Below are 21921 nucleotides of genomic sequence, written 5' to 3'. Positions count from 1 at the left end.
TTGTATCCTTGTTAGGTAATTGTATTACAACAGCAGGTAACTCTGCACCATCAGGACCTTGTCTTTCATTGACCATCATCTGATACTCTTCACCACCTCTATTGCCACTGCTATAAGGAACACAATACAAGATAATAATATTAAACTACAAAGAAGACCTATGCATCACCAGGACATTCTCTTTTATTAACCATAACCTTTCAATAAAATTTGTAATTAGCTAAAATATAATAATCAAAATAAATCCCACCAATGTTACAAACTCAACTCACCTCCTTCCATGTTTCTTTTTATCTTTATTGTTGTATTTAACTATTAAATAAAAATAAGAAAATATTCATCTAATGTACAGGTATAATGAACAGAAATGATATACAAACAATGTATCATTCTCCCAGCAGAATAAACTAAAAAAGTGCTGTATTTAAAAACTTTTATATATCAATAATAACAACATCAGACTACTAACTTTTAGAACTGTCAGAAATGATGACTTGAGAAACAATGACCTACTAACAAAATTAAAATATGTAACTTACCTTTATTTATGCAGTATTCAATACAAAAAAATCCAAAAAAGTAAAGACAGCAATAACAGACAAACTGACAGACTGTTTTACAACTAATGAATTGCTTTTGATTTGAACCAAGCACCTTGTTGTCTTTCTTTATTTCAAAAGTCTTGAACCTTGCAATACTTGGACGGTATTTAAAACTCATCACAACTGGATTACCACCTTCAACTCTCACTATATCATTATCTTGATTGCTCCACTCAATGTTCTTGTAAAAAATAAAATCTAAAACAAAATAAATTTTTTTAAATTAAAATAAATCCTATTGGTCTACCAATATACTGTAAAAGCAATCTTTGTATCAATATCATTATGAAATATTATGTAATCTATGTCCATGCAGTATTTATTTCGTTTCATTACTCATCAAACTACAATTAATAATCAAAATCCCAAAAATAAAAAATTCTAAATAAAAAATTCTAAATAAAAACATTCTAATAGTACTCCATGTAACCCTAACATAGTTGAGGGTTTCAAATTTGTGAATACTGTTATTAAAATTCACTGAAATAAAAAGGGCTTATGATATTCCAAAGTGACATTAAGTAATACAGTACATGATACTTACAAACAAGAAGAAGAAACCATGTCAATAAACCAACAAACAAAATAATCAGAATTATGGCATATGATGATCCTGAATCTTCTGAAATAACTGTTAACAACAAATTTATTATCAATTATAAACAATTATCAAAACAAAGTTATTTCAATGGAAATACATCTTATCGTTGAAAAACCTCTATCAATGTTTTAAATGAATATACATTACAGTTAAATATCCTGCAGCAGTATTTACTGTGATTTTTAAAAATGCAATTAGTGAATTCTTCAACTGACCACAATTTTATAAAAATGTTTTCTATTTCTGGTTAAGAAGAATGGCTGTGCCAATTTCCAGTCTTATTGGTGTTCTGTTTTGCGATATTGTGTTAACTGCTAATGAGGAAGGTTGGATGTTTCATGGGGAAGATGGAAAAGGCAGAATATGTTGTGATATGGTAGTTACTTTAGTAGTTGTTGTCTTGATGAACATGAAATAAAGCAATACAAATATGCGATGTTAATCATCATGTTATTAATGTCTGACAGTTGCATTGTTTCAAATTGTGTTTTAACAAAAAGGAGTGTTTAAAGAGCAATGTATTTTGGTGATCTACTTGGTATATCCCACTTTTATTTTATCATCTTTTAAAATATTGAAATACATTGCACGTAATAAATAAAATCAAAAAAAATTTTCTTTTAACATTCATTTTCTTCTACACATTAACATTGTTTTATACTATTTTCTAATTTGTTAACTCATATTGACACATTTGTTTAATCATTTTGTTTTTTCTCTTAACTTTCTTTCTCTTTTGAGACATCACTACGATGATTAAATCATCTTTTAACAATGGTTGGTTGCATTTTACATTAAACTAAATACCACCAACATGTATTGCTCAGTCACTAACCTAACTTGGTAAATACAGTATGGTGACATACCTTTCAAATTGCCTGTAGGCCCATCTGTAGGCCTGCCTGCTTTGGGCCTACAGTTCTCCAGTGTGGCTGTGTCATTAAGGTTTCCATTCTCTGCATAACATGTAAGACTTGATTGACATATCTCGTCATCTATTTTTATAGTTGCTGTATTTTCTCCTTTCTCAACCACTTCTCCATCTTTTAATATCAATACTGATGATGGCTTGGGATGGCCCTCCGCTGTACATGTTGCAAAACCATCTTCAGATGTAAACTCAACAGTGATATCTGAAAAAGGGGTACAAGATCAGCTCAGATGTCAATGTAAATTAATTTTATCTGTAGGTCTAACATTCAAGCAATGTATTATTCTTTCTGGTGAATGGTATATACTATCAACCAGGAAGACCTATTTTATAACAACATTTTTAAATTTCTTAAAATATTGTTTTAAAACTTGTATGTATAGCTTTGTAATAATTGTATTTACTGAATACTGTATGACCTGGACCACAGTTCTCTAATGCTGCTGTTTGATTAAGTTTTCCATTTTCTGCATCACAGGTAAGACTTGATTGACATATCTCATCATTAATTTCTATAGTTGCTGTATTTTCTCTTTTCTTAACCACTTCTCCATCTTGTAATATCAATACTGATAATGGTCTGGGATAGCCATCTGCTGAACAGGTTGCAAAACTACCATCAGATGTAAAATTAATGGAAATATCTAAAAAGACAAATTTAGCTCATGTTAATGCTGTCTATCTCTAGATTTAAACTAAAACTAAAATCAAATTTAAATCACATAAATCATACTTTTAACAAGACAATTATTAATAGTAATGTTAAAAGTAATGTGTACATACAATATCCAATTACAATCAACCGTTTTTCAACACTTGTCTTAGCATCATCTCCTTTAAACTGATCACTTTCTGCTTTACATGTATATCTCCCACCATCTTCATCAGTAGCTGATCTAATTTTAAGAACTAACTCTGTACTGCTATTTGCAATCTCATATCTAGAAGGGTTGTCGGTGTTGACTGTCTGTCCATCTCTATACCAAATAATGTCAGGAATAGGATCACCATCAGGTTTACTACAGGTAAAGGTCACTGATTGACCTTCATAGACAGTACTTGCTGAGGCATCAAGAAGTGGTTGATTTAAGTCTGATTATCAAAAGAAAGAAAATATAAATGTATTTTTTAAGAATACATTTTCTAGAGTAAAGATCATTAATGTTGTTAAATAATTTTTTTTATTTATATTTATTCTTTATGCAGATAAGATATTACACTTCTCTATATTCTGCTTTATACAAAAGCATGTTGTTTTCTAGACTAGCACTCTTCAAATCCACACCATGCATTTTTGTTAGAATAATTTATTATTTAATAGAATTTTTCATTGCACGCTCGCTCCTTGAGTTTCTGCACTCTTTGTGTTCATAATCAGTGTACCATGTCCAACATAACTAGCTTAAGCTATATAATAATTGTGAAACCTGAGCTGCACTGACAAGATCTAAGATCAAAATAGTACTGTCTGCAGATTGGATATTTTTATTCATTATACTTTTAGCACTTTCATTGTTAGTGTTCTATATTTTTCAGATAAAACATTGATAGAACAGAAAAATAATAATAAATAAAGTCAATAAATTCCAAGTTTAAATGAAATTTCTAGGTGCAGCTAAAGGTCTATTGTCTAAAATGTGTTCACCTCAGTCTCTCACACCCCTACTACCAAACTGATGCTCCAGGACTCTATCTACTAAAAAGGTTAACTTCTACAGAGGTGCAATATTGTATTACATCAGAAATAGTGGTATAACAACAGAATATTAAATCTACTTTACTCACAATATACAGTTAGAATAGATGGATTTGATAACTGAATATCTCCACTTAGTGTTTTTATCTGACATTGAAATATTCTTTGAGAATCTTTTCTCAGCGGTTGTGACATCACCAGATTAGCTTTACCAGGAGAAGTTTCTAACCTGAAACGTTCACTTTGCACCTTATTAGTATTCACAATTCCTGGGTTGATAATTACTCCACCATCATTTAGTTCATCCCATTGTATTGCATAAGGTGCAGTTGAAGTAAATTGTGAATAATCACAAGTTATCCCCACTTCAGCATCACCTTCATTGGCTTCCTGGTCAGATGTTGTCACCAACTGGCAATGGGCCTCTAGAAATGAAAGAATATATTATTAGGTCTAAAGTAAAGAAAATATATTTATGCTTTTTTATTTGTCTTTTTGTGTGGCTTTCATCCTTCAGGATTTTGAATATTGCTTAGAAACTATCACAGAAAATGATACTTTCAATCGCATAATAAGCATGAAGTATAAAACTGTATTGAAATGAAATACAAGGTACTTACCATTAGTAAAAACCAGGAATATGACTACACCTACTAGTAAATGCATCTCTGTATTAAAATAATATAAAAAATTGATTTAATCATGTCAAGAGATACATATTTATGTACCCTGGGTATTCTGACATTGGCAAAATTCTTGTGATTTTATAACTGTTATTTATTCGTTAGGGTTCACAGTATGTTTCTGCTGGCAAGAAAAACTGATCTTAAAAATATATTTTGTCTTTGAGATTAGAAATGGCCCATTTACTGTACTGACAAAAACGGTTTTCTGATTGACAAACAAAGCTTTAATTGTATCCCATTCCATTTTCCCAGTTTTGCTCTGTATTGTTCTATTCTTTGGAATGAAAATGTCAATGAAAAGCGAAACTAAATTCCACAATAGTAAACACACTACTGTAGTACTACAGGCCAATTTACACAGAAGAGCGGTAACGGTAATACAAATATAGAATCTATGTCATTACTTATGACCACTTACACACAACACAGAGCAAACAGGCGGTTTTCAGGATAGATTCAGTAAGATTCTACGTGAGACAACCTACATGGTTTTCAGCTTACTGTTACCAGCGATTAACAACTCCCTACTATTACCCCATGTCTGTGTAAATTGACTATTAAGCTTCCAAACTACAGAGGCCTTCCTACGATTGTTGTTTGAACAGTTAGTTAGGCCTACTGGTGTTCAGTCATGTGAAAATGCAATGAAATTTGATTTACATTTCAAAAGCAATCAGTGTAGTTGCTAGTTGTTTTTCATTTTACAGTATATAATTGTAGCATATTTTTTACCAAAAAAAAAAACAATGTGTACATTGCACATGAGAGTGTTTTGTACTATGAAACATTCTTAATTACTACAGAAATTAAAGATATAAATATATATTCGGTATCAATCATATAAAAATATACATAATTTATACAGTACTAGCATGACCTCTCAACTTTCCCAATAGGGATGATGGGAGTCTCACGATATATTTCAAGTCTCCTGTTAAAATGCAATTCGTAGTCTTTCTCAAATTTTGGATAAACCAAAAAATTCTCCCGATATGTATGTAGCAATGATTTATATTACTTTAGATATTGATAAAAGAATATAAAAGATACTAATCACTATCATTCGATATAAGATATTTATATAGCCTAATCCATTCATGAGTTTATATATATGAATTGAAATAATGAGCTGGCACCCTATTTTCCGCCTTCTAGAAGCCTGAAATACACACATTAACAATTGCACATGACAATTGTCGTATTCGATTGGGAACTTTCGTTGTTAACGTAAAGATTCGTTGAGTACTTTTAGTATTCGAATTGTAAATTTGTGCTCAACAGAAAGTCATTGGAATAGAAAACGTTGACAACGAAAGCTTTTTCGTTAAGAACAATCTCAACGCTCAAAATCTCCGTTAAATAAGTACTCAATGGAAAAACTACTCAACGGTTCACTCGAATACGACAAATATTTTTAGGTTTTCCATAGCACCCTCTATGGTTTGCTATATTATTTTAGCGCCCTCTATAGTTTTTTAAACCTCCCGATATTTAATTTTTTCAAGTTGAGAATAAAATTATGGGAAATCCCTGTCTGGCTAAACACAATTTGCAAAACAAAATAATTTTGGACAAATCAATAATAAACCCCACACAAATGAAAATCACTGTTTCTGGGTTTTCCCCCGACAAAATTAGCGTGGGTGGTAGACGCTTAGCCTTAGCTACAGTAGCCTAACTCTCTAACTAAATAAAACCCACTAAAAACTAGGCCAAAAAAGCACTACTGGCCCCCATTTCGTTAGCTGCTGGTTGTAAAGGCAAAATCTAATCTCCTTAAAATTAAGTAGAATGGGGCTATAGTTACCTCCTCTTCCAAACATGTTCAATTCCTTCTGCTAAAATAAACTGGAGCTTCATGTGGGAAATCGGATACGCCCACTTTTTTTAAACATCTCTGAACTGCAAAAATAAAATGTTATGGAACGCCTGAAGTGCCAAAAAGGGTAATTACGTGACTCTTGTTTTTTATATATTTGTTAGCATATACAGTGTAGATTGTTCTTATCATTAATAATGGATACACCGTAATAATAAGATGTATAGTCCCCCAAAAAACATGACAAATTAAGATTAATAAAATCAAATTTTGAATAGGCCATTTTGTAGTTTTGATAAATTAGTCACCCGCATGAAAAAAACGAAACAAATAATGTTTTCACTTATATTATATAAAGACGACATAACGCGGTTAAATTCAACTCAAAACCTATTATTGTCTGGTAGCCAAATTCACTACTTTCTTGCTTTAAATAACAAGCTCTGCAGGTAAATAATTTTTTTTTCCGATCAAATTTTTGGTCAAAGTGAATAAGTATTATGGAACATTAAAATTAAAATGGCATAGTCAACAAAAAAAAGGAGACAATACATCTTTAACGGTGTTCGCTATGAAGATGTACACTATTTTCTAGAAGATGATATTTTGTATTATAACATTTAACGGGAATTAGGCCTGCAGTTTATGCCGACGTAATCTATATCTATAACCTACTATAGCAATAATATAATTAATTGAGTTTAATAAAGAATAAGCCGAGAGTGATGACAAATGTAAGCCTAAATTGAATACATGAGTTGACACAAGATCGCTGTAGTGACCAGCGGCATGTAATACCGGTGGTATTATTAACAGAACATGTAATTGATTAATCTATAAATAAAGGCGTATTATATCAAAAATCAACCAATCATCAGTTTAAATATCAATGTCATGGTTGATTACGTCCTTGAATGCGATCGAAAATGAAACAAAAAAGTACAATTTTATTAAAATAATAATGAATACAAATAATTGACAGTGTTAAATTCTTGACAGAGAAGACAAAGGTAAGTAGCTTAACCATAACTACTTATAAATATAAAAGAAGACGAAGGAAAGATTGAACAAATATTATATAATTTTTTCATTGATTGTGAAGATGACTATTATGATAATAAAGATAACTAAATGAAACTGGCCGACAGCGACAAAAACAAAACTCATAATAGACTGATTACAGATATCGAAGAAGAATCTTGTAAGAGATATATAACTTTATGCTGGGCAATGAAAAAGCTAAATTCACACTTGTTCCGTTTCAGGGAAAGGAACACGGCGCCGTATTGTTATTAAAACAATGGAAAATGTATACAGAATTGAACGGCACCGTCTCCGGTTCCGTGAAACGAAACCAGCGTGAATGTAAATAGCTTTTATTCTTTTGAAATATACTATCCTTCTGTTCTAGTTTGTTAGTTGTTAACGATTATTTACGATGAGGATTTCATTATAGATAATATAAACTTTATATATTCATGGACGAAATAACATAGATTTCCTCCATGCTGTAAACCAATATTAATAAAAAGTTTTTTTCTCTATTTTTTTTTTCAGATGGGTTTGAAGCGAATTTTATTTATTGTATATATACAATCCTTAGTCGGTAAGATAATTAAAATATAATTAAATATGATAATCAACAACTAAACGACCATACACTTTTTAGTCAGTCAGTTAATATTGAACTATTTTTCAATAACCAGATTACGAACGCGTAAAACTAAAAACAGCTGATGCTGATTGAGAGCAGTTTTATTCTTTTACTTGTTTGCATGACTTCGTAGAATATATATATTTTTAGGTTGAGACAGTTAAATTTTGAATTATCATTGGTTAAATATAAACAATAGGATATGCTTGATATTTTAAAGCACATGGTCAAACGACCTTTAACCAGACAGCTAAAGAAGGCGATGCAGAAGTGGTGATAACTTGTGATTATTCACAATTTACTTCTACTCCTACTTCACTACAATGGGATGAACTAAATGAAGATGAAGTAGTCATCAACCCAGGAATTGTGAATGATAAAAAGATGGAAAATGGACGTTTCCGATTACACACTGCTCCTGGTGAAGCTAGCCTGGTGATCTTACATCCTTTAAGAAACGATTCTCAGAGAATATTTAGATGCCAGATACAAACCGCAGATGGATTGGTTAAATTATTAAGTCCATCTATGCTAACTGTATATTGTGAGTATAACAGATAATCATGATGTAGCCTGAAAAATAAACACATCATAAACCGACATCCTTAATATTTGTTTACTAAATAGTAGGCCTATAATTGTAAATGTTCCCACGTCACGCCAATAGTATAACTCCGGAATTAGAGTTAGGCCTACATTTTCTTGAGTATCAATAATAGGCATAATACTATATACACTTCTTTTTGTTGTAATTTGTGTTGACTACATCTTTATTTGTCTGCTGTCTAATTTGTTTTATACTTTTTCTCAGACTTGGATCAGCCACGTCTTAATGCCTCATTAATACTATGTCTACTCTATAAATGTCTTTCATTCTTTAATTTGTAAATTGTTTTATTTGTATACCATTATTTTCGTTGTTTTTTTGTATTGTTTTTCTCAGACATGGATCAACCACGTCTTAATGCCTCAGCAAGCACTGTCTATGAAGGTGAAACAGTCACATTTACTTGTAGTAAACCTGATGGTGATCCTATTCCTTACATTACTTGGTATAAAGATGGACAGAAGATAAATACCAACGGCAATGCCCTTAAGATTGAAGCAGCCACTATGGAAGACAGTGGTATATACACATGTAAAGCAGAAAGTGATCCTTTTAAGGGACTTGATGCTAAAATTAGTGCCGGAAAACAGTTTGAAATATTTTGTACGTAGACAATGTTGTGGTACATTTGTTTGTATCTAATGATAGCCTACTATTAAAGATATGAGCCGATCAAAAATATAGTTTTTATGTAATATACTGTAGTAATCTGAAGTTTCGATAAGTTGAATTAGAAAAAATATCACTATTTGGTTTTCCTTTGTTTTGTTTTCTTGTAAAAATAAACTTTCTATATCTATATTCTGAATACTTAAATTTTGAATATCCTTATTATTTTTTCTGCCCCTACTCCCCACCCTACTGAATGTTTCATTTACTTTTAGAATTTGCTTTGTTTATTAATAGTTTTCTTGTTCATCATTTACCATATATTGTACTGTACTTTAGAAAGGGTCCCATAATTAAAAATAACTTTTTGAATTTGCTTTGTTTATTAAAAGTTTTCTTTCTTTCGTTTCTTTTTCTTTCATTTAGAGTCCTGTGGTGGGTCCTCTTCTGTAAGGGCCCAGATATATTCATAACTAAATAAAGGTGTGATGAACTGAATCTGTAATAACAAGCTTAATTTTCTTGCTGTTAGGCCTATATCGATTCCAAATGAATATTCATTTTCTTAAGCTTTAAGCTTTATCTTCCCTCATTAGATATGATCGCAACATTCAATCATGAAGATTGTTTTGCAACCTGTACAGCAGAGGGCCATCCCAAGCCATCATCAGTATTGATATTACAAGATGGAGAAGTGGTTAAGAAAGGAGAAAATACAGCAACTATAGAAATCAATGATGAGATATGTTCATCAAATCTTACATGTTATGCAGAGAATGAAAAATTTAATGCCTCCACATCACTTGAGAACTGTAGGCCCAAAGCAGATATGTCTACAGATGGGCCTACAGAAAATTTGAAAGGTATGTCACCATACTGTATTTACCAATATGTGTTAGTGTCTGAATGATTACATTTCAACTTGTTAATCATTCACCACTTTAGACCAGTATTGAAAATAAATATTTGCAATAATTTCACAACCAAACTTAACTAACGGTTAATTCTTTTCTACAGTTTTAGATGATTCGTTTCAAATGGGTACGGTAGGCCTACTAACTGTGGCTATCATCATTGCATTCATTCTTGGTTCTGTTCTTACACGTTGTATTGATGTAAGTACTTTTTGTTTACAGTTTTAAGTCAAGGTGATGAATAAACATTCCTTTAAGCACCCAACGAACAAACTAATACTTTTTATTGAAATTGTTTCTTTAGCAAAGACGATTAAGAGAAGTCCATTCAAAATATCAAAATCGTCAAGGCCAAGTGAAAACTCAATCCAATGTTGACGTTTACAGCAAAATCAACAGAGGGCAATTCAGAACAAGAACACAGGTAAAAAAACCTAAATACATTAATTAATACTGAACAGATTTACAATTAATTCTGACAACTCTGTGGTTTGACGCTGTTGAAGTATTCCAACAAAACAGAATCAATGGGAGACTGAAATCATAATTTTCCAATATTCTATTGTATAAATTCCTCTATGGTTGTACTCTTACACCGAAGTTTTTTTCGATTTGACGGAGTGAACAGCGGGAAAAAACAACACGTTGCATGCAAGAGGGAATTAAGCTTAACAAAAAATAACGTTCAGTGTAGGAAAGATTGTGTTGACATTAATAAATATACCCAGTATATTTATTTATATCATAAGCAATCGAAACTTGTTTTTAAGTACCATGAATTTGTTAATGACTAATAAACCATCTTTTCTACGACATGGCACATACATTGATAACATTTTAACACATCATTAACAATAATATTTTGTTAAAATATATTCAATAGAAACAATCAATTATTATTGCTATTGTTTGTTTTTTTAGGAAAGAAAAGAGATTGAAATCGAATGTCAAACTCCTGAAAGTCCTATTTCTTCAAGTCAAGAGGTCATTTATGAAGAGCCTCGTGATTGTATTACGTCACAGAAAGAAAAGGTTGCAGAACCACATTATTGTGAACAGTTATACGACTAAACGTTCATCCCGAATTAGTGTTTAAGTTATAAAGTAATGAATAGTAAAATTAGGGCCTAAGATAAGATAAGATAACCATGATTAAGTATGGTTGGTACACATAGAAATAATTTGTAATTTGTAATTTGGAAGAGGTGAGCGATACCATCTTATCTGTTAGGCCTATGTTTATTTCGAACAGACTGATTATTATCGATAATTACTGCATTATTTTTACAAGTAGTTAATTAATGAGAACAAATTTTCAAATTAAGATCTGTTAATTGATAAAGTTTAAAACAACTTATGTAAATGTAAAACAATAGAAAGTAGAAATAGAAAGTATACTGCAAACAGTATAGAAAGTCACACTGAAAACATCTTATGCAAATGAAAACAATCATTGTTTTGTTTATCGTACCTTAATGATGATACAAGATACGAGGTCTACTCTGTGTCGTACAGACGACTCATTTAAAAGTTCGTTGTTAATACATATAACAACCAATAACATTTGAAATACTGTAAAACAGTGATGAACGCTGCTTGCAAGTTACCAAGGTTTCAGCGCGGTTTAACATTCTGTGACAAATACGGTGCTTTGATAGCAATTACGTTACTGCTGCAACATAAAACAAGTTGAGGAAGATTAGAAAAGTGTAAAATAATAGAAAGTAGAGTAGATAGTAACTTTAAACTTTCTCTCGCATCTTACATGCTTAATTTTACTTTGTTAATAAAATGTGTAGACACATGAAACTATTATTGCAATTTAATAAAATGTTACTGATTGATTAACCTACTTATAGGCCCATCTGGCTAATTTGAAAAGCTGCTCGTGTCCGGCCTTTTTATGTTATATTGTACGGTATTGCATTATGTTGATACTGGTCAAATAAACGAAACAAACGACGAAAAGTCACACCGAAAACGATCGACTATGCAAACAAAACTATACTTGTTTTCTTAATATAAACTGTATGAAAAAGTATGTGTTGTTGTACAGGCAACAAATGGCAAAAAAGGGTGAGTTGTTTAAATGTAATAAAAAGTACCGTATTTTTCAGGAATTTTATTAGTATATCAATTTTTTTTAGAAATCAATAGCTTTCCATTATTATACTCTTTGTTTCTGAATCATATGTGTAAACAAAATGTCAAAGGCTAACCAAAAATGAGCCCCGGAAAAAATCTGACAAAACAATCCGCAATTAAAAAAATATTGATATAAAAATGGGAAAAAAAACTTCAATGAACATCCAATTTCGTCGTTAATTATTCATATTTCTTGTTCAATTTTATAAGCAATGCATTACTTTAAACTGCAGCATTTTTTACATTAGTGTACAGTACTGTGGCATACAAACCAACGTAAAACATTCTTTCAGATAAATAAACTAATACAATAACAAGACAATGACTGTGTAGTATAATTTATTAATGCAAAATGAAAACAAATACAGTATAGTATAATCTATATATAAATTTACGTAAGGGCAAAAATCGGTAAATCGTGCGTTATTTCTAGAATTTTTACGCGATGGTATATAAAGTTGGTTCTTACTTTCGGTACTAATTTTAACCACCTGATGTAACCCTGTTTACTAATTAAATTGAGTTCGATAATTAGTTATTGACGATTAAAACGAATTTAGGTTCAAAGATTTGCCCCAAATAGGGGTGTTTTCCGATCGTGGTATACACTGTCTAATGGATGTCAATTTGAAAAATACCCGCACACAATAATACGAGGACGCTTCGCATTTTCCTATCTCCTCCTACGATAATTGTTTTTAATAGCTGAAAACCGGTTGAACAGTTCGAGTACAGCATCATGATGTTGAAGACAGGCCGATTTTCTTTAAAAAATGCTATTTTGATACATGTAATATACGTTTTTACAAATGTATTGATTTGTGATGAATGGAACATTCCAAATTATTTGGTTTAACCATAGAGGTATAGATTTAGATTTATGGGCCCCCTTGGAGAATAAACATAAATAGTATTGCAATGCTGTACAATACTGTTAAGGTATTAACCACTTTTGATCGCAATTTGAATCGCAAATTTCTTACTGTGAGTGTTGGTACTGTTAGATGTAATATAAAAATATATACAAATAAACTTTATTACTGTGAGTGTGGGTAGGCCCTACTGTTAGATTATAAACATATAATATACAAATAAATAAACGTTATTACTGACAGTTGCTTCTCAACGTTTGTATTAATTAATAATTTAAAAATATATAAACGTCGTAGTGGTGTATCGTTACATGTACTTTACTATTTCAATCGACTATGACAGTGAATGTTTTAATGTTTTACTGTATTTAGGGGTATATTATTTATAGGCCTATAACACATTAAAAACAATATTTCGTTACTGAGTGGATAAGAATATATTTTAAAATGTTTCCTCTTTGTACCTATCTTCTTCCCCCATCCCTCAACCCTTAATGTTACATACAAAACACAAATTGGGTTTGTTTAAATGAGTCCAAATAAAAAAATTTGACTCATTTTGTTTCTCTCTCGGAAGTAATTCTCAGGGTGCTAATTTTGGTTGACTACATAAATCATTGTGTATATTTACTCGTTTCTGTAAACGACAATGTATTATAGTCCTGCGGTACGTACATTTGAAATCTCCATTTTTTTCTCGCTGGAAATACTGTGTATTCGAGAACCATCTGTGGGCACGACCTAGATGGTACGCGAGCGAAGCGAGCGTGCCATCTAGTAGTACACAATTCACTTAACGACTACTAGAGACATGGATTTCTGATGCAAAGTGTTCGACGAAAGCCTTGCGGTTGTAAATAGTTTGAATGTTCAAACAGACTGGACAATTTATAACGTTTAACATGCGACATTTCTAAACATCAATTCTTTAGTTATTCAATTCAATTTTAAATTGTTCATCAGACCCAAACCAGGTAGAGTTTACTGAACAGACCTGTGTTTACATTTATAAAATATTACATAAGAAGTACTGCAAATATAATATTGTTTCAAACATACAAAGAATTTCAGATTTACTTTTGATTTCACGTATACAGACATTATTTTAATTATTTTACAGTACTAATGAATGACATTCTGTATAGTGGCAGCATAATACACCAGATCATAGAAGGACATGTATTATTGTGGCAATGTAATTCCCAACTGTAACAAATCTATTGATTTTTTTTTATTGTACATAACCTGTCAAGACATTTATATAAATAATGAATACTGAGCAATGCAATAGATAATGTAGTATTAAAGCAAATGAAAAAAAAAAACCAACAAGACAATTACTAACAGCTCTTTATATCAACATAGAAATCACAAAATCCGCTGACTGCGATTGAATCCAATCAACAGCATAGCTATGATAAAAGAAACTATAACTACATTTTAGTAGGTTCCTATTCCTACAATATAACTAAACAATTCTATAACAAAAAGTAAATTTGTCATTGATGTTGCTATATGTAGTAATGCCACTTATAATTTGAGTTAATTTCTTTGGTAGAAATCAACTGCATTCCAATATTATAACCCTCTGTTTCGGAATTATAACAGTAAACACACACTATTCCCTCTGCTTCTTCTTTCCCTTCTTTTACACTGTAGTAAGCTAGGTCAGATTCTTCTGCATTCACTGCACCTAGTGTGTAAAACTGACACCAAGTTTTACAACCATCTTTGCTTAAGTGAAGTGTAAGATCCTTGTTTGTTTCATTTCCATGACTTGCCATTGCTATTTGGTAGAAGTTACCTGACTTTGTTGGTAAGCGTACAATACCACCCTAGATGGAACAAAATGCAAATGACAATAAATTATATAAATATTATCTACCCTTTAAATGGTAATGAATGAATGAAACAATCCTAAAAACAGGCATGTTTTAGGGTACCTGGCATTCTGGGCTTGTCTCTAAAAATGCGTCCTGAACCCAGCCATCAAATGTTTCACATCTATCATTGCTGCAGGAAACGTAAACTTGATGACAGCCCTCCAATGAACAGCTGATGTAAACTTGGTCATTTGCATATTCAATAATCTAAAACAATTACCATAATGACAAAGTGACATTTACAGCATAGAAACTATAAATAAAAATAGGTACTTAAAAAGTAAACACTAGTAAATCTTACTTGTGTATGCTCTCCTAAAGTAGCATCTGGTGGTGTAACAGGGGGTAAAATATTCCAAATGTCTTCATTGTCACTTATAATTACAATTAGTTTTTCTGCAAAATAACACCATTGATCATTTAAATAATTATTGCGACTAATAAAAAAATAATTACAAGATAACAGACAAAAAGTACAATGACAAACAGTTATCATATTAAGTTCAAAGTGATGCAAATATTAGTTCAATGCAAGTAACTACGGTACTTTTGTTTGAGCACCTTAATTACAGGAAAGTTTATAAGGTACTTTCTTACTTGCATTACTGTCCATTTTGCAAACTCCTGCAACAACCAATTTTTTTGTTTTTAAGCATTTTCCATCACCAATGCCTGGGAAGCACACATTGTAATGTTTTAGTATTTAAAAGGTACTGTATTGTTACAAATTTACAGCAGTACAATATATTATAAACTAAAAATTACAAATAATAATAATACAATTTATTTATTTTTTTTATTATAATAAAAAAAAAGGGGCAAGAATATTAAAATAGCATTTTAGAGATAAGATTATTAATTTTGATTTTTGTAAGTTGCACAAAAAATAATCAACACTCAGTTTGATAACAGTCAGGGGAAGAATGGCAAATTAAAAGGATTCCTACTTTCTAAGAGTTTTATTTGGTTAAGATAGTCTATATCATTTCGATATCTTTGTAACATGACCACAGTGATTTTGCCATTTCCCCCCTCTGATAAAGAAAAATTTACAACTCAATAAAAATACCTGTGTAATGGTTTGATTGTTACGTTAATCGCAGAAGGTAACATTGGAATATGAATAGTCAGTCAGATTCAGATTATACTAACTTACTTAGACTATCCATTTGAAAGTCTGTCAAATCAAGTTGTATGTCAAATGGTCCAATCCAATTGTCTCCATTGTCATAAGTTTTCATCCTTATTATCTTCCTTTCACTGGTTTTGTTGTTTTGCTTAACACACATTAGAATCACCTTTCCATTATTTGTTACAATTGGTACTATATTATGATAGCTGTACAGAAGCAAACAGAAACGTGCAAAAACCGTCATGGTAATTATTATAATGATTATTGTTTTAAAATAATTATTATTATTATGTGAGATTTGTAAATGTTTTCCACTTTGAAAACAAATACATTTTTTAAAACATTGTATTGAATTGAATTTTTAATCTGAATTTTTTACATTAACAAACTTAAAAATCGACTAAACCCTTTAGACATAAAATACTATTTTATAATGTATACTCTAGGATACAAAATAGACACACATTCATCATTGTAAACATTTACTTTTTGTGTTCATATTTCAACGTATGTGCACATTGCATTTGCGAGATTAATCTAAACTCGTGAAAGTGACAATTTAATTCTAGTTTACCCATTTTCTTATTTTTTTGATAGTAAAACTAGTGGACGTCATTGCAGATTAATAATCGAGGTCAGATTAGATTACTATTGCTATATCTTTAATTCATACCTTGTATCCTTTTCTTGCAAAATCATTCTTGGTTCTTCCCATTCAATCATACTCTTTCCATTCAATTTTCCTCTTCTCATTATCACATCTGAGTTGTTTTTCTCACAAAATATGATAAAATGAGAATTTATGAAGATCACTGCAGGATGTCTATGAAATAAAAATATATGATTTGATTACACAGAGTGAAACTTAAAAAGTTATAAAGTATCTATACACAATAATTGCACATTCTAACACAACTTACAGTATAAAAAGATTTAATGCTTGAAATAGCTTTAAATATATACTATATCTCAAATTATTTATTTCTAAGACAAACCTTGCATCTATTTAAAAAAAATAGTTGTATGGCAAAAACAGGCACAACAAAACCACATAAATAAAACCATTCCTACACAAAAGGATTTACACCATACCAGATAATCTGTACTGTGTCTCTTCATATGGCCAGTATCATAAACAAATTCTATATGTTAGTTTCACAAGTATCACATGTGGTGAATGTGTTTCTCAATGGCTTATAACAGACATCACATGTGATACATTGCACTGTACTACAGAATGTGCATATAACTGGTTAAACTGGTTTCATCTTTGTCCGTTAGAAGACATAAATTTCTTATTATATTTTGTTTTAAGGTTCTGGACTGCAGCAATCATGACTGTATTTTAATAAATACCCATCACAATGATGGACCAGGACCAGGTTCCCAGACCGTTGACAGATGCTGCAGTCCTAGAAAGCCCATCAGCCTTCATTAAAAAAGTTCACATTCATTTTGATTCGCTGTAACTGTATTTTGTCTTTGTCTTTTATGTGTAAACTGACTTTGGGGTTGGGTAAACCGGCTCAGCTACAGTGATTAAGTTCACTTAGGTTGACCCTGGTCTCCCCAATTTCAGTTTTATTTGTTATGTATATACTCAAATAATGAAATGAAATTATACATTACAAAGAATTGGCTATACTGTATATAGATTTTGAAAAACATTCTGGTAATAAAAACAAAAGAATACCTGTAGCTGCATTTTTCATTATCACTAGTTTGAGTAAACACATCAACTATAACAAAATTTGAAAAATTGATACCCTATTATGTATGTGATAAAAAATTGGAATTTTGTTAAAGATGCAAAATACACAAAATAATTAACTTTAATCGGGTGTTCAAAGAATGATAACCTAGACTGTATGACTATTTCAGTGTAAACTGTTTAATTATACTCTGTACCACATGTTTACACAATTTACAAAATTTGATAGTTTTTAGTTACAAGCTGAACCCATTTAACTTTTGTCAATACTGTTTTTCCTAATAGATGTACATTTACTTACATTGTACACTCAAGTGTGCTTGTGATTTATATCCTGAAAATAAAAAAAATTCCATTGTTTCTTTAAGTTTTCCTTTGAGGTTATCTCTCTTTGTTTTTAGTTCACACATGTACTCTCCTGCATCAGTAAATTCCACTTTTTCAAACTCTAAGCTTGCTTCATTAGGCTTACAAGTTGCTTTACATCTTTCTGGCATTTTTTCTATTGGCATTCCATCAGCAGTCTTCTTATACCAATGGACAGCTTTCACTACATTCTTAATTTCATACTTGCAAGTTAAAACAGCTTTATCTTTGTGTATCACATGACAATCATTCAGTTTCATATCTGAAATATGAATAAATTTGATGAAATTACAGTTCACAATACACATATAAGTATGTCACTTGCATACCTTAGTACATTTCTTGAAAGGTGTAAAAATTGAGCCTTGGAGAAATTCAAGTAATAACCCACCTATACCATCATAACAATAAAATTGAACTACAGTTTACAATGTCAATTGTTAGTGCAGCATGTGGTTGAAAAGCAGTTATTCCAGAAGTTTTATGAGCATGTGTAAACATTGAAAGATTACTAACACTTCAATTTGTCATGCTAAAACAAAAAATCAGAATAGGTTCTGTGGAACAGCAAAGCCAACTTAAGGTACAGATCTGAGAAAATTCACAAAAGTGATGCATATGTTCTACTAAGTTACAGTATGTATGTAAATTTCAACACCTCTTTCTTACATTCACAAATTTGGCTATGAATAAACATGACATTTTAAAATCGTAATCGTACACAAACCTCAATCTCCAATCTACAAGATAGAGGCTAAATTTTGACATCATTTGATGTTTAAATCTTCATCCCATCCAGTAGAAAAGAAATTAACAATAGTTTTGGTCAAAATAAATGTTGAATTGAATTAAAACATGAAGTGACTTACAGCCTTCAATAACATTTAGTTTGCTTCTTGCTGAGTAAGTTACACTATCCTTTTCCTCTGTCACACATTGGCAAAGGTACTCACCATCATCAGAAGTTTTAACTTTAGAAATTTCAAGATAACCTGACTGATCTTCCTTTCTAAATTTAACTTGATATCTTCCAAACATTGTAAAACTATCAGCAAGTTTCTTCCATTCATCAGATTCATATTTATAAAACACAAAGTTTTGAAATTGGTCTGGTTGTGACACATAAAAAGGAATCATAGCATCTCCTCTTGCAACACAGTTCACACTATCTTCCATTTTCAAGATTGGAACTGTAACGGAAAAAATGTAATAATTAAATAACGTACTGTAATTAATTTTCACCTGGATTTTTTTATTTACTATACGCCTAATAATGTGAAAAAATGTAAAATCGATTGTATAATAATCTAATAATCCTTTTGGAAAAACGACACATTTAAAAAACCAAACAAAAGAAAAAACCAAACCTAATATCGTTTTTGATTGCGATTATATGGGAATTTACCTCACAACGTTATATATAGCAAATGTCCTATTTCTACATCTTAAACTACTTTTTCATATTTGACCATCATACTTATCATATTTTCTTCTTAATCTATTATACGATATACATAGTATTACACGCTTTGTTACACACGCACATCGAAACGCAAGCATTTCCATTCTATACGCACTTTTATCAAACATACTTTAACCGATTCAGTTGAACCCCACTTTACGGTAAATATTAAATTATTTATTATGTTCTATCTACTCTACCATTTTCATATAAAGATATTGTCAAAGCACGTCCGGTCAAGTTCAATATTAAATATCGAAACGCGGCGCTCGACCTTTGACAAGATTGGCTAAAATTTTAAAATTTAAACTTATGATACTTAGTATTCTTATATCAATATTTTATATTATGAAATTTATACTAACAAATATCATTTTTTATTAATATATATATAATATTGATTAACCAATTTATTGCATGATAGTCTAATTGATATACAAGATCATTACATCCACCTACCACCTTCACCTAATTCTTATCTACTATATGCTATCATTTAAACATACACACATCTACACTAATATAATCAAACATTGTATACTCTATCTCTAACAAATATTTCAATCTTCTGTGCAGTTTTTGATTGCTATCATTCAAGAATTTACTTCATGGAGAAATAAATAAAATAAATAATATCAATATACAACATAATGGCAGACTTCCACTAATATCTTAAGATAAAGAGTTGATAGGTCTAAGAATTATTATCATGCTTTTAAACATAATACTTTGAACTATTAAACTTCCAGAAACACTGTACATTTTCTGTTTTCCTTCAATTTCTACTTCACATGTGTATTCTCCTTCATCTTCAGATTTAACATTTGAAATTACAAGACACCATGTGCTTTCATCCACATCTCCAACATGATAGCGTGATGTTGGATCAGGTGACTGCAATGATGTCAGCCGCTTCTTTGCTCCATCTTCATGCTTATACCATTTGATATTGGATATTTTAATAGGATTATCAAACGACATGAGATTTAGGAACAATTTAACATAATTCACACCCTCATTGGTAGTAACATCTGGAATATTCATTATGATAGGATCTAAAAAAAACATCATCTTACATTTTTATTTTATTCAGATCATAATAAACATTACTTTCACCTATATTCAAGTATTTTTTTAATTTCTTACTGTATGCTTTATGGTTATTATGAAAAACATAAAAAAAGTCATCTGGGGGATAGCTATAATTACAAACCTTTTCTATTTACTTTAATGTAAATTGCAAAAAAAAAAAAAGGATGAATGGAAAAAAAATCGAAAAAATAGATTTAAGTTCCAAAAATATTATACAAATATTTTTTCAGAGTCTTCAAAATGTGGCTTGTTTGGAATGATGAGACGAGAATACACATGTGCATCTAGCCAACTTTTCCAGCAAGAGGAGACGTGACATAAATATCATGCACTTAGCAAAAAGATGACAGATGGCAATGGTTATTGCACAGAGAAAATAGTCCACCAACAAGCAGAACAAATGTGTAAAGTCAATAAAAAAAATAATAAATAATAATCTCCCATATTTTACTAGGCTAATTCAACTGGACTTAAATTATAAATAAATTGTTATACCATCATTAAAAAAACAGGTTCTCTTTACCATGCAAATAAATGTTAAATTATAAATGTGTACCACAGGGTGCTTACAAACAACATGTTGATTATTCAAAGAACAATAATGTTCTATTTTGTTGGTGAAATATTTTTGTTGTACAATCAAGCTCGTTCAAAATTAATAACCATTAAATTCAGATGCTATTGTATCTTGTGAATCATCAACTCTAAAAATATAATTATCATGTTAAAGCCATAATTTATAGTAATATAACAATTACCTATCTTCACTGTTAGCTGTTTAGTATCTTTCAGCATGTTTTCTCCATCAACTGGCTTCACTTCACATTGATACATCCCAGCATCACCAAGTACAACATTCTTTATCTTCAAAGACAGAATATTGTCTTTTTGGTAACTTGTTACTTCAAATCTAGAATCTTTAGAACAATCCACAATCTCTGTTGTGCCATCTTCCTTAATCTTCTTCCACTTGTAACCTGTTAATGGCATATCTGATGGTCCATATCTGCACTTCATTTCAAAATTACTGGTACCATGTTCTGTTGAGTACTTTGGTTTTGTCATCTCAATCCCTAAATAATAAAATGATATATACAAATATTATGCAATTTATGGAATTTGCTTCTTACAATTATATT

The 21921-nt window shown here is 30.6% G+C and overlaps 3 protein-coding genes and 1 long non-coding RNA gene across 4 annotated transcripts; 1 reads left to right on the top strand and 3 right to left on the bottom strand.

Moving 5' to 3' along the window:
* Positions 1-80: 80 nt before the first annotated feature.
* On the bottom strand, positions 81-806 carry LOC140056256 (uncharacterized). The gene is made up of 3 exons (XR_011846744.1): positions 540-806; positions 273-312; positions 81-110 (listed from the first exon to the last, which is right to left on the bottom strand). It is a non-coding gene; the product is annotated as an uncharacterized lncRNA (long non-coding RNA).
* A 135-nt stretch (positions 807-941) lies between these two features.
* LOC140057192 (junctional adhesion molecule C-like) lies at positions 942-4497 on the bottom strand. Its single transcript, XM_072102749.1, has 7 exons — positions 4451-4497; positions 3920-4255; positions 2918-3226; positions 2539-2778; positions 2070-2336; positions 1147-1233; positions 942-946 (listed from the first exon to the last, which is right to left on the bottom strand). The coding sequence occupies exons 1-7, from the start codon at positions 4494-4496 to the stop codon at positions 942-944; spliced, it is 1290 nt and encodes a 429-aa protein (XP_071958850.1). The 5' UTR covers position 4497.
* A 5449-nt stretch (positions 4498-9946) lies between these two features.
* LOC140057508 (uncharacterized) lies at positions 9947-11389 on the top strand. Its single transcript, XM_072103202.1, has 4 exons — positions 9947-10068; positions 10223-10320; positions 10424-10543; positions 11041-11389. The coding sequence occupies exons 1-4, from the start codon at positions 10035-10037 to the stop codon at positions 11188-11190; spliced, it is 402 nt and encodes a 133-aa protein (XP_071959303.1). The 5' UTR covers positions 9947-10034; the 3' UTR covers positions 11191-11389.
* A 3158-nt stretch (positions 11390-14547) lies between these two features.
* LOC140057191 (uncharacterized) lies at positions 14548-21847 on the bottom strand. The gene is made up of 10 exons (XM_072102747.1): positions 21541-21847; positions 19098-19418; positions 18164-18490; positions 17845-17890; positions 16825-16974; positions 16176-16357; positions 15617-15691; positions 15321-15415; positions 15080-15226; positions 14548-14971 (listed from the first exon to the last, which is right to left on the bottom strand). Exons 1-10 carry the CDS (start codon positions 21845-21847, stop codon positions 14648-14650), a joined length of 1974 nt encoding a protein of 657 aa, XP_071958848.1. The 3' UTR covers positions 14548-14647.
* Between the last annotated feature and the right edge of the window lie 74 nt (positions 21848-21921).

The sequence above is a fragment of the Antedon mediterranea genome, chromosome 8, assembly GCF_964355755.1.
Source record: "Antedon mediterranea chromosome 8, ecAntMedi1.1, whole genome shotgun sequence".
NCBI classification, from domain to species: Eukaryota; Metazoa; Echinodermata; class Crinoidea; order Comatulida; family Antedonidae; genus Antedon; species Antedon mediterranea.
The sequence above is the reverse complement of the archived record's forward strand: the minus strand, read 5'-3'. Positions and strand labels throughout refer to the sequence as shown.

Bases quoted from the DNA above. Each gene is read 5' to 3' on its own strand.
- LOC140057192 (XM_072102749.1), bottom strand. From the start codon at position 4,496: ATGCATTTACTAGTAGGTGTAGTCATATTCCTGGTTTTTACTAATG. The intron at 3,227-3,919 runs GTGAGTAAAGTA...TTTGATAATCAG, and splicing joins ATCTATTCTAACTGTATATT to ACTTAAATCAACCACTTCTT. The intron at 2,337-2,538 runs GTAAATACAATT...CCCCTTTTTCAG, and splicing joins TCCAGGTCATACAGTATTCA to ATATCACTGTTGAGTTTACA.
- LOC140057508 (XM_072103202.1), top strand. From the start codon at position 10,035: ATGTCTACAGATGGGCCTACAGAAAATTTGAAAG. The intron at 10,069-10,222 runs GTATGTCACCAT...TCTTTTCTACAG, and splicing joins GCCTACAGAAAATTTGAAAG to TTTTAGATGATTCGTTTCAA. The intron at 10,544-11,040 runs GTAAAAAAACCT...TTGTTTTTTTAG, and splicing joins AATTCAGAACAAGAACACAG to GAAAGAAAAGAGATTGAAAT.
- LOC140057191 (XM_072102747.1), bottom strand. From the start codon at position 21,847: ATGACAAAACCAAAGTACTCAACAGAACATGGTACCAGTAATTTTGAA. The intron at 16,975-17,844 runs GTATTCTTTTGT...TTTATTTCATAG, and splicing joins AATGAAAAATGCAGCTACAG to ACATCCTGCAGTGATCTTCA. The intron at 15,227-15,320 runs GTAAGATTTACT...TAATTGTTTTAG, and splicing joins CTTTAGGAGAGCATACACAA to ATTATTGAATATGCAAATGA.